The sequence below is a fragment of the Hemibagrus wyckioides genome, linkage group LG09 (assembly GCF_019097595.1).
Source record: "Hemibagrus wyckioides isolate EC202008001 linkage group LG09, SWU_Hwy_1.0, whole genome shotgun sequence".
Taxonomy (NCBI): Eukaryota; Metazoa; Chordata; class Actinopteri; order Siluriformes; family Bagridae; genus Hemibagrus; species Hemibagrus wyckioides.
Window position 1 is genome coordinate 24,073,157 of NC_080718.1, and position 12,695 is coordinate 24,085,851.

Below are 12,695 nucleotides of genomic sequence, written 5' to 3' on the forward strand. Positions count from 1 at the left end.
CACGAGTCCTGAGTCGTGTGCCAGCCGTGTCTATATCAGTAAATACTTCTGAGTGCGAGGTCAGAGGTTTCCACGAGATGCCTCAATACAACAATCCCAAAAAACAACAGAGGTTATAACACAGTGATAACAGAGCTCATCAAGGTGAAATCTCTAAACGCTTTACAGTTCCAACATCCAGATGCTGAAGGATGTTTTGTCTCTGAAATGCCATCTAGTGCAGATCACGTTTAAGACGGAGCATGTGAACGCTGCTGCCGCTTCTGTATAAAACCAGTCGCATATTAGTGATTGTTAACCAAACTGACAGAATTTCTTGGCATAACATTATGACCACCTACCTAATATTGTGTTGGTCCCCCTTTTTGCTGCACTGTGTATTCTGACACCTTTCTATCAGAACCAGCATTAACTTCTTCAGCAATTTGAGCAACGGTAGCTCGTCTGTTGGATTGGACCACACGGGCCATCACTGAACCTTGACCGCCCATGACCCTGTCTCCGGTTCACCACTGTTCCTTCCTTGGACCACTTTTGATAGATAGTGACCACTACATCCTGGGAACACCCCACAAGAGCTGCAGTTTTGGAGATGCTCCGATCCAGTCGTCTAGCCATTCATCAAACTCGCTCAAATCCTTACTCTTGTCCATTTTTCCTGCTTCTAACACATCAACTTTGAGGACAAAATGTTGATAATATATCCCACCCACTAACAGGTGCCATGATGAGGAGATCACCAGTGTTATTCACTTCACCTCTCACTGCTCATAATGTTATGGCTGATCGGTGTACTATTCATTGATAGTTCAATGTCAGATATGTTAACTCCGATCTCAATTTTCTCAAGGTTCAAAGTTTAAAATAAAGCGAGACTGGACATCTTCAGGCTTGGGTACAATCAGTTCAGCACTGATCACTTCTGATAGGTGCCAATACTATTCACATCTTCCGTTGAGCCCACCGTCTCATTCTGCACAGCCTACACACCAAGTCTGTTTACTGGTTTATTTTCCTAAATGAATGAGCATATTGTACTGGAATTACAAATAACTGAATTTAATTAAACCCTTTCTTTATGGAGGAGTTTTACTCTGTCTGCTCATCAGTTTTCAAGGCTGCTTCGTCCATTGTTAAAAGTGCTATAGAAATAAAATTGAAATAAACTGAAAAATAATACCTCTAGCACCCAAACCAGAACCAAATTTTTTTTAAAATAATTTATGCAATTTATAGTTTTTATTGGTTTGTATGAATCTATAAATCTATTATTTTATTTACTTTAAAAATAAATAAATAAATAAATTACTGCATAAAATTATTTTTACTGTATAAAAAAATAATTAATAATTAATTATATACTTCTATTTGTTTGTCATCTCTCTATTAAAATGATTATAATAAATAAATAAACAAACAAATAAATAAATAATTAAGTAAATAAATAAAATACTGAATAAAAGTGACTTAATAAATTATTTCTATTGTTTTAGTCGAATCTTCAGACTTTATTTAAACCATCTCTTGGCGATAGATAGATAGATAGATAGATAGATAGATAGATAGATAGATAGATAGATAGATAGATAGATAGATAGATAGATAGATAGATAGATAGATAGATAGATAGATAGATAGATAGATAGATAGATAGATAGATATCTTAATGTATTTATTTCATTAAGCAATGACCTCAAAAGCACAACCCCGGAGGCGCCAAGGCTCGACACTGACTCTCAGTATGGCACTGATACTGACCTGAAATGCTGAACTGGACTCTGATTGGACGTTCTATTTCCCGATCCATTATCCAATCCATCATCATATCTTTACTGTGTGCTGTGCAGTGGTGTGAGGATCCATACTTACATCTCGGAGTTAAGTACCGCAGGAAATAATCTGCTCAGATGTTCATTTTTGCTAATGGATATTAATACATTTACCAAGCAGCTAACTGCTGAGCTGGCTTCATTTTAAATTTATCCTAATGACTTGATTAACGAGAACAATCAAATCCGTTTCAGTTACTAGACTCGCATGCCGCTTTAAATGAGTGTGTGTGTGTATGTGTGTGTGTGTGTTTACACACATTCCCCAGCACACTGACTTCACCTTTCCCAGATTATATGACATGACCATAAACAAGTGCTTTTGTAAGAGTTTGTTTTTCCTCATCTTCTCTTACCTTGACCCCTGGAGCGACTCCATCTTCAGTGGTGCTTTGTCCATTCTGGGAAAATAAAAAGAAAGATATATGTTAGAGGATGATTTTTGCTGACATAGCAGTGTGTTCAGCATGCAGATATAAGTCTAATCATCACTACTATCACAGCAGGTTCCTCTAAAGGGCAATTATACCCGGTTATACGCTTCGGTTGCCTGGACACATGACCGTTTAAGCTAAAAAGTGGTACAGTAGCTAATATAATGTAACATGTAAGGAAAGCTAGTTTAGTGCACTAACACAAATATACACCAATCAGGCATAACATTATGACCACCTGCCTAATATTGTGATCAACAGTAGCTCGTCTGTTGGATCGGATCACACCGGCCAGCCTTCTCTCCCCACGTACATCAATGAGCCTTGGCCGCCCATGACCCTGTCGCCGGTTCACCACTGTTCCTTCCTTAGACCACTTTTGATAGATTCTGACCACTGCAGACTGGGAACACCCCACAAGAGCTGCAGTTTTGGAGATGCTCTGATCCAGTCGTCTATCCGCCATCACAATTTGGCCCTTCATCAAACTCGCTCAAATCCTAACTCGTCCATTATTCAACTTTGAGGACAAAATGTTCACTTGCTGCCTAATATATATTGAAGGAGAGAGTAAGACCATCTGTCTCACCAAATCACTGCAATAATAGCTAATCTTAGGCTTCCGCGAGCTCATGCATGAGGAAGAGGATGGATAACTCTTCCCAAAGCCGCCCTGTGACGCTGCAGTTAGCGGGCTTCACATGTCTCAGAAAGCACGTGTTAGCCTTCACCCTCTCCAGCTGGTAGCTGTCATGAAATAGGGTAGAGCTGGGGAGTTGTGTGAGAACTGGCAGATTAGCAAATTGGAAGAAAATGGGTTTAGCAAAAAGGCAGCAAGACACTAGCCGACTGTGGAGAAGCGGGTCTGTGATCTGAGTCACTTGAGCTGTAGTCTGTTATAGCATCAAGATACACACACACACACACACACACACACACACACATATATATATATATATATATATATATATATATATATATATATATATATATATATATATATAGTAGTGACTAGGTATATAAAAGATATCTCTTTTTTTGGTTGTTGAACAAGAAAAATAAAAAGCTTTGGAGAAAATTAAATCAACAGCCCACTGAAGTTGCTCGTCTGCCAGGCAACTACCACAAAAAAAAAAAAAAGAAAAAGCAAGGACACAATTTTGTCCCAGGCACCAGGGATACAGATTTATCCACCCCTGCAAAAACAAACACACACACACAGCTTTCAGGAACACACTACCGCTGCACAGCATCTTCATCAATTATCAAAAAGTACAGATGTACAGATTCAAGGTGTCGTCTGTATTGCTGATACAATTACGTTTAATTACTGACAAGATTACAGGGCCACAGAGACGCCGACTCTGCTGCTGCAAAGAAAAGCCAAGGAAAATAAATACAGAGAGAGAGAGAGAGAGAGAGAGAGAGAGAGAGAGAGAGAGAGAGAGAGAGAGAGAGAAAGCAGAGCAAGGGAATGAGTGGGAGAAAACGAGAAAGGCAAAAAGTTTACAGTTGTGATAGAGACCCTGGAGTGTGAAATAAAAGTGCCAATAAAAAAAGCGAGTGTTAACGTCAATCCACTCGCACAGTCCTCACAGCGACACTCGTGACAGTCATGATGGAGCTCAGCCAAAACTCCAGTAGAGTAAGCTCCATATCTGTAGAGTGTGTACATTCACCACGAACAACAACAACGTCTTCCTGTACTGGGAGCCGAATAAAAAGCCTGTTTACTACACACTCAGTTGTAATGGGAATATAAGGGTGGACTATCTGTAGAACTACTTTTACAGAATAAGGAAGCTGTGATTCTGTGCTAATGTTCTGCCAGAGCATCAAATGGCAACCAGAAAAGCTTTCGGAAAGCAGAAGTACACACATTTACATTTCCTGCATGTCAGATAAAGAGCTGTAGGTTTCAGTTTGCAAGAGCTGCGTGTTTCAGTCTCCATTATATATAGGCATGTGCTGTAAACATTTAATGGCGCAATTTTATTTTAGTCTGGAGTAAACAGGATTTTTTGGGTTTGGGACATGTGGAAGGTATTATCCCTGGCAACAACCCACACACTATATATGCAGTAGACTGCATATGCTGTTGCATTTCAGCAAATTCCTCTAAACACTTGGCTCAAGACTATAATTAAGGGCCCCTAACCTCCCAAATTAGAGGTGCAATCAAAATTCACCCACTAGAGGACCCATTAAACTCCCAAATCCCACAGCTCCCAAAACATGGACCTCCAAACTCCATGGACCCCCAAACTCCCAATCTTAATGGTTCCCAACTTCCCAAAATTGAATGACCCTGTAACTCCTAAACCAGGGGTGTCCAATCATATCCACAAAGGGCCAGTGTAGGTGCAGGTTTTCATTCCAACCAAGCAGAAGCTACACCTGATTCCACCTGTTTAATCAACTGATCTCAGTTTTCAGTGGATGCAGGTATGGCTTCTGCTCAGTCGGAATAAACACTTGCACCCACACTGGTCCTTTCTGGATGAGACTGGACACCCCTGTCCTAAACTCTAGTACTCCAAAATGCCCAACCCTGGAGGAAACCAAATTTAAAAGACACCAAACTTCCAAACTCAAGGGCCTCCAAGTAGCCAATTTAAAAAGATACAAAACTCCCAAAACCAAGGGCCCCAAAACCAAGGGCCCCAAAACCCAACTCCCTAAATTTGAAAACCCTCAATGAAACCCAGACTCAAAGCCCCTCAAACCATGAGCCCACATACTACCAAACCCAAAGCCCCCAAACCCATGAACCCACATACTACCAAACCCACAAAGCCATAAGCCCACATACTCCCAAAGCCCCCAAACCCATGAGCCCACATACTACCAAACCCAAAACCCACAAAGCCATAAGCCCACATACTCCCAAAGCCCCCAAACCCATGAGCCCACATACTACCAAACCCAAAGCCCCCAAACCCATGAACCCACATACTCCCAAAGCCCCCAAACCCATGAGCCCACATACTCCCAAAGCCCCCAAACCCATGAGCCCACATACTACCAACCCCAAACCCACAAAGCCATAAGCCCACATACTCCCAAAGCCCCCAAACCCATGAGCCCACATACTACCAAACCCAAAGCCCTCAAACCATGAGCCCACATACTCCCAAAGCCCTCAAACCATGAGCCCACATACTCCCAAAGCCCCCAAACCCATGAGCCCACATACTCCCAAAGCCCCCAAACCCATGAGCCCACATACTCCCAGAGCCCCCAAACCCATGAGCCCACATACTCCCTGAGCCCACATACTCCCAAAGCCCCCAAACCCATAAGCCCACATACTCCCAAAGCCCCCAAAACCATAAGCCCACATACTCCCAAAGCCCCCAAACCCATGAGCCCACATACTCCCAAAATCAAACCACCCCTAACCCATGAGCCCACATACTCCCAAACTCAACCCCCACCCCCCAAACCCATGAGCCCACATACTCCCAAACTCAAACCCCCCCTAAACCCATGAGTCTTCATACTCCCAAACTCAACCCCCCCCAAACCCATGAGCCCTCATACTCCCAAACTCAAACCCCCCCTAACCCATGAGTCCTCACACTCCCAATCTCAAAGTGCCCCCACTTCTCCACTCAGTCCAGCACTGCTAAACTTTTAGGGAGTCAGTACAAGCAGTGATTTATTCGACAAACCCCTTAGCTGTTTCCATTCCTGCAGGGGAAGGCTAGCCTCATCACCGAGGATCAACCTCCACACCCACAGCACTCTGAATCACTGTAGGTGTGTGCGGTCTCTACTTTGTACCATACAATTAAAACAAATAATCGTCCAGTAACATTAAACATTAAGCTGACATTTTGGAGGTGCAGATTTAGTCTTTTTTTAGCTCAGCGTTGCCTTTCCTTAGGTTTTGATGCAATGCAATTAAGAGTTCTTGAAACACATTCACAATTCCCTGTAGTGAGGAACGCCTAAGATAAAAGGAGTGGACAAATCAGCAGACGGAGCTCCTGGGAAAAGCAAGTGCCAGGTCTGGGATGATTTTTAATAATAGTCGCCCCGATGGATACGTAGGTTCAACCCCGAGATTTTCACAGAACAGAATTTTTCACTTGGCTACATGGCTACAATTCTGACCTGACCATCACACCCATGGTTCCTACAAAGCTGAATGCACAAAGATGTATTTTTTAGCGTTACAATTTCCCTTCACTGGAACTTAGAGACTCAAACCCTGTTCCAGCATGTGGCCCCTGTGCACAAAGCCCCTGAGCTCCATGAAGACATGGTGTGTTAATGCTGAAGAGGAAGATCTCGAGTGTCCTGCACTGAACCCTGACTCTGACTCAACCCCACTGAACACCTTTGGGATGAACCGGAACACCGACTGCACCCCAGACCTCCTCACCTGACATCAGTGTCTGATCTCACTAATGCTCTTGTAGCTGAATAAACACTAATCCCCACAGCCATGCTCCAACATCTAGTGGAAATCCTTCCAGAAGAGTGAAGATTATAATAAATCTAAGATCAGGATTTTCAACAAGCTCATATGAGTGTTGATGTAAACAGACAGACAGAGAGAGAGAGAGAGAGAGAGACAGAGACAGAGAAACTGAGAGAATGAAATAGAGAGAGAGAAAGAGACAGAGAACATAAAGATAGAAAATTCAAGGCTACATTGCTCAATTTATGATGCTCTTCATCGATTTCTTTCAATAAGAAAAGGAAGACGAGTTTGCTTGTGCACACACACACACACACACACAGACAGTTTTATTCTCGCAGAGCTTCAGGGCACAATAACAACATGCAAGGTGTTACCGTGGTAACTGCACAAGCTGCCGTGCTGCTTCGATATTCCGACGGAAAGCAGGACTTTGGCCCGTGTCTAATTAACATGATGTGACAACAGTCATGGCACAACCCTCTTTAGCAGATTATTCACTACAAACGCTTTGGCTCTGGACAAAAGAAAACGTTTACGCTCAATTAGCTGGAACTGAATTAAAACACACACACGATGGCTTATACTGAAGAATTTCTCACCTGTAGCTACATGAATTAGTGAAAACTCAATAATTAGACACGTTATTCAATGTCTAAGTGTCACACACGCACACCCCTGTGATGGAGCAGTTACTATAGTAACAACAACAACATCTTAGAACCAGCGCATTAAATAAAGCTGAGATTGAAATTTCTGCAGCATAAGTGTAATAAGTGTTTAAGTTTTCACTTTCCTAAAACTAGTCCTGGATCACCCGTGCGTAATCCGTGATAAAAACGCGAGTCTTTCCGAAATAAACTCTTCCTAAAGCGGCGTGTCTGGACGTGTGATATGGCCGCGGCGCAGAAGACGGGGCGAGCGAAAACAGATTGCTCTGGGTTTGTGAAAATCACTGATGATGACTCAGTAGTTTGTTACTGGCAAAGCATCAGCAGCCTGAAATCATTTATTATTAATACATTAGGGACATATGGCGTGACTGGCTCCGATCGATCGTGGGAAAAAAAAAAGAGAAAAGAAAAGAAAATAACGGCTGTGAAAATGTCAGCCTTCTAAATATAAAGCTGTGAGTAGAGTAAAAATAAATGAATGTGTAATAGGTACATGTAGATTTATGGCATGCTTTAGGAGGTTATTCCTCTGTAGGGTTTAGTGACCGCTGATTTAAACACAGTCACGTCTGTAATGATGCTGGAGTCATGAAGCTGGAAGTGGTTTTACAATGGAAAACTATTTGAGTAGTTTGTAAAAAAGAGTGGGTGGATATTAGAAATAAATAAACAAAAACAAAAAACAAACCTAAATAAATACATGCATAAATAAATAAATACAAAAATAAATTAACAAAAACATAAATAATTAAATGCATAAGTAAATAAATAAATGAATACAAATAAATAAGTAGAAACAAAAACAAATAAAACCAACAAATAAACAAATAAATGCATACAACAATAAATAGCCAAATAAATAAATAAAAAAACATAAATTAACAAAAACAAAAAACAAATAAATATGTGCATGAATGAATAAATAAATATATACATATAAATAAAAACAAATAAATAAAACAAAAATAAATTAACAAAAACAAACGCATAACTAAATGCATAAATAAATAAATGCAAATAAATAAGCAAAAACAAATAAATTAACAAAAAACAAAAACAATTAAATAAAAACAAAAATAAATGAATTAACAAAAACAAATAAATAAATGCATAAATAAATACAAAACAAACAAAAAAGTAAATATTTTATTATTCATTTTATAATTATTTATTATATAGGAATAAAGTATCATTTAGTCCTAAAATGTCTAAGATCCACAATATTAAAATCCCTTGACAGCAAAATGTCAACACTGAGGAGAAAATCATCATCAAGTGGAAAACCCAGTGAAGATTCTAGTCAAGAGAACTGCAGTGAAAAATAGTGGATGTAGCAACAATTAAGCACAGAATGAAACATTTCCAAAGATTCCCTGGTTAGGATCCGGTGCGTTCACTGCTGAGGCCCAGGTTTGATTTCCAGGCAGAAAACCAACCCTGCCACTGGGGGGTTAGATTAGCTCTCAGTGCCGGTCCTATAAAATGAGAGGGTTGCATCAGGGAGAGCGTCCAGAGTAAAACCTGCGCCAAATCAGAAATGAGGATCAGATGATCCGCTGTGGTGAGCAGCCAAAAGGAAATTTAAACGCTTTATTATTTATTTTTTTACCACAACATTCACCACCTACTCTTTGTCCAATCTTCAGCTGTCCGGTTTCATTGCCACTGTAGCCTCAGACTCCTGATATAATCTGACAGATGAAGAACTCAATGTGATCCTCTTCTGTTGTAGCACATGTGCCTCAAGAATTGATGTGTTATACATTCTGAGATGCTTTTCTGTTCATCATGATTGTACAGAGTAGCTGTGTCTCACCAAAGCCTTCTTGTTGAGGTTTTCTTTGGGAGTGACACGGTTGGACAGGATTAGGAACAAGTACATCAGAGAGACAGCTCAGGTTGGACATTTGGGGGACGAACTTAGGGAGGCCAGATTGGACATGTTCAGAGGAGGGAGAGTGAGTATATTGGTAGGAGAATGTTGGACATGGAGCTGCCAGGCAGGAGGCAAAGAGGAAGGCCAAAGAGGAGGTATATGGATGGAATAAATGAGGATATGAAGCTAGTGGGTGCAAGTGTTGAGGATGCAGAAGACAGGGATGGAGAGAGATGATTCGCTGTGGAGACCCCTGAAGGGAAAAGCCAAAAGAAGAAGAGTCTCACCTCTCTCATGATCGAAAACAGAACTGGGCGTTTTGTTTTCGTGTGAAAATCCTAGAAAGTCAGGATTCTGAAATACTCAAACCAGCACATCTGCCCCCATCAGCTATGTCATCACTGAGAGGCTGGTGTTCCTAATAAAGTGGCCAGAGTTCATGTATAGGATCACATGAAGAAACCGTCTCATTGGTGCCAAGTTTGTATGTGGAGTGAGATATTTTGCAAGTCAATGAGATTCTCTCTCACTCACTCACACACACAAACACCAAATCTTGTATGTTAAAGATGGAGTGATTATTAGAACACTCCTAACCCTGTATAAAGACTAAATTAGGAGGAATACATGAACCTGAATCGTTTTTGGTGACGAGACAGAAAATAGTTCTACACTTCCACTGTGGTTCGTCCGAGCGTGTTAAGCTGCTGTAATAAAACATTTCCTGTTACATAACTCCATGTTCTATATTATATAACCTCAGGCTACAGTTCTGCTGCACAACTTTACAGCAGGGGGGAGAGTTCAGGACAGAGAGAGAGAGAGAGAGAGAGAGAGAGAGAGAAGGGATGACGGAAAGTGAGAAGATCAATGAATGAAGGAAAGAGAGCGAGATAAAGAGAGAACAGGAATGAGGGTAGAAGAGGGAGAGAAAGGAAGAAGAGAGAGAAAAGAAATGATGGAGGGAGACAGAGAGAACAGGAATGAGAGAAGGATATATATGGAGAGAGAATGGGCAAGAGAGAATGTATTCATGATTGGAACAGGAGAGATAGATAGAGAGATGATGAATGAGTGTGCACGCGAGAGAGACAGAGGGGAAGGGAGTGAGAGAAAAAGAGGAATGAGGGAGAGAGAGGGAGAGAGAAGAGAAATGATGGAAGGAGATAGAGAACAGGAATAAGAGAGTGCAAGAAAGAGAATGTGTGTGTGGGAGGACAGATAGATAGATAGATAGATAGATAGATAGATAGATAGATAGATAGATAGATGTGTGTGTGAGACAGAGTGAGAGAAGAGTGTGAGTGAGAGTGAGAGTGAGAGAGAGAGAGAGAGAGAGAGAGAGAGAGAGAGAGGAGTGTGTGAGAGAGGAGTGTGTGAGGGAGGAGTGTGTGTATGGAAGCTGGTATACACTCCTTTACATATTGGATTATGGATTCTGGGTAAGTGTATCAGGAGAGAGTGGTCAGTGTGTGAATGTCCACAGTGCTGGAGATCAGAACAGGTCAGCTGGCTAATCAGAGCAGCCAGAAATAACAGGAGAAAGCTGTGAGGAAGGAAAACCCCGCCCCTTTCTGAGTTAACCACCACACACAGTGTTTACTATTGAAAAGACTAGAAAGGCGCCAATAAATAAAATGGATTATTATTATAATTTAATAATCATCATCATCAATGACCAACAAATTGTTCTGTATGGTATTTGTTCAAGTCCTCAGTGAAATACATTTAGCTCAATCCACACTGCCTCCACCAGTCCACAATGTGTCCACCAGTCCACAATGTGTCCACCAGTCCACCAGCCAACACTGCCTCCACCAGTCCACACTGCGCCCACCAGCCCACACTGCCTCCACCAGTCCACAATGTGTCCACCAGTCCACAATGTGTCCACCAGTCCACCAGCCAACACTGCCTCCACCAGTCCACACTGCGCCCACCAGCCCACACTGCCTCCACCAGTCCACCAGTCCACACTGCCCCCACCGGCCCACACTGCCCCCACCGGCCCACACTGCCCCCACCGGCCCACACTGCCCCCACCGGCCCACACTGCGCCCACCGGCCCACACTGCGCCCACCGGCCCACACTGCCTCCACCAGTCCACCAGTCCACACTGCCCCCACCGGCCCACACTGCCCCCACCGGCCCACACTGCCCCCACCGGCCCACACTGCGTCCACACTGCATCCACCGGTCCACACTGCATCCACCGGTCCACACTGCATCCACCGGTCCACACTGCGTCCACACTGCATCCACCGGTCCACACTGCGTCCACACTGCATCCACCGGTCCACACTGCGTCCACACTGCATCCACCGGTCCACACTGCGTCCACACTGCATCCACCGGTCCACACTGCGTCCACACTGCATCCACCGGTCCACACTGCATCCACCGGTCCACACTGCATCCACCGGTCCACAGCTCTCGCAGCAGAGAAGCTCGAATGCAGTGTTTACTGAAAGGAAGCTTGTAAGAGGACTGTATAAAACTGTTCCTCATAGATCAGTGTGTGTTTAAAGCTGACAGCAGACTAAACGCACGTCACTGTACTGCACTGATGCCCAACAGATCCAACACAAGACACTCTGAACATCTGTACAGGTCCAGAGCAGGAGACAGAGGAGAGAGAGAGAGAAAGAAAGTGGTGAGAGAGAGAGAGAGAGAGAGAGAGAGCAAGAAAGAAAGTGGTGAGAGAGAGAGAGAGAGAGAGAGAGCAAGAAAGAAAGTGGTGAGAGAGAGAGAGAGAGAGAGAGAGCAAGAAAGAAAGTGGTGAGAGAGAGAGAGAGAGAGAGAGCAAGAAAGAAAGTGGTGAGAGAGAGAGCAAGAAAGAAAGTGGTGAGAGAGAGAGAGAGAGAGAGAGAGAGAGAGAGAGCAAGAAAGAAAGTGGTGAGAGAGAGAGAGAGAGAGAGAGAGAGAGAGAGAGACAGAGACAACGAGAGAAAGAGAGAAAGAGAGAGAGAGAGATTTAAAAAAGGAACAGTTCAGTACATGAATAGATCTGAGATGTGGATGATTCCACCTACTTTAAAATAATCTACACTAACGGTGAGCTGCCCACACACACACCTACACACACACAGCCTGGATGGAACCCTCATTCATTCTCTAAAAGAAGCGCACACACACACACACACACACACACACACCTACACACACACAGCCTGGATGGAACCCTCATTCATTCTCTAAAAGAAGCACACACACACACACACACGTTAATGACTACTGAACCCATCAGGCAGTGGTTAGGATGGACGTGAATGCAGGCGAGTGTCGTCTTCACTGCTGTGCTACAGATCACTCTGTACATTGAAGAGTGACGGTGAGGGAAAGAATTTTGTAAACCCAGCGCTCGTGATTGATTACAACAACCCCGATCCTGTGTATCTGAACGGAGCCAGCGCTAGGCTAATTCTCCTGACTCGGTAAAAGCCTGGATTCGA

At 42.9% G+C, this 12,695-nt stretch overlaps 1 protein-coding gene across 3 annotated transcripts in view; it reads right to left on the reverse strand.

Annotated features, from left to right (window-relative positions):
• rps6ka1 (ribosomal protein S6 kinase a, polypeptide 1) overlaps positions 1-12,695 on the reverse strand; it is a 100,047-nt gene that overhangs the window by 78,835 nt on the left and 8,517 nt on the right. For 2 of the 3 annotated variants that reach the window (XM_058398933.1, XM_058398935.1), the window contains exon 2: positions 2,186-2,230. The exons of the other annotated variant lie outside the window; for it this stretch is intronic. In XM_058398933.1, coding sequence (XP_058254916.1) covers positions 2,186-2,230 — 45 coding nt within the window. The remainder of the gene's footprint in view (positions 1-2,185; positions 2,231-12,695) is intronic. 3 annotated transcript variants of the gene reach the window in all.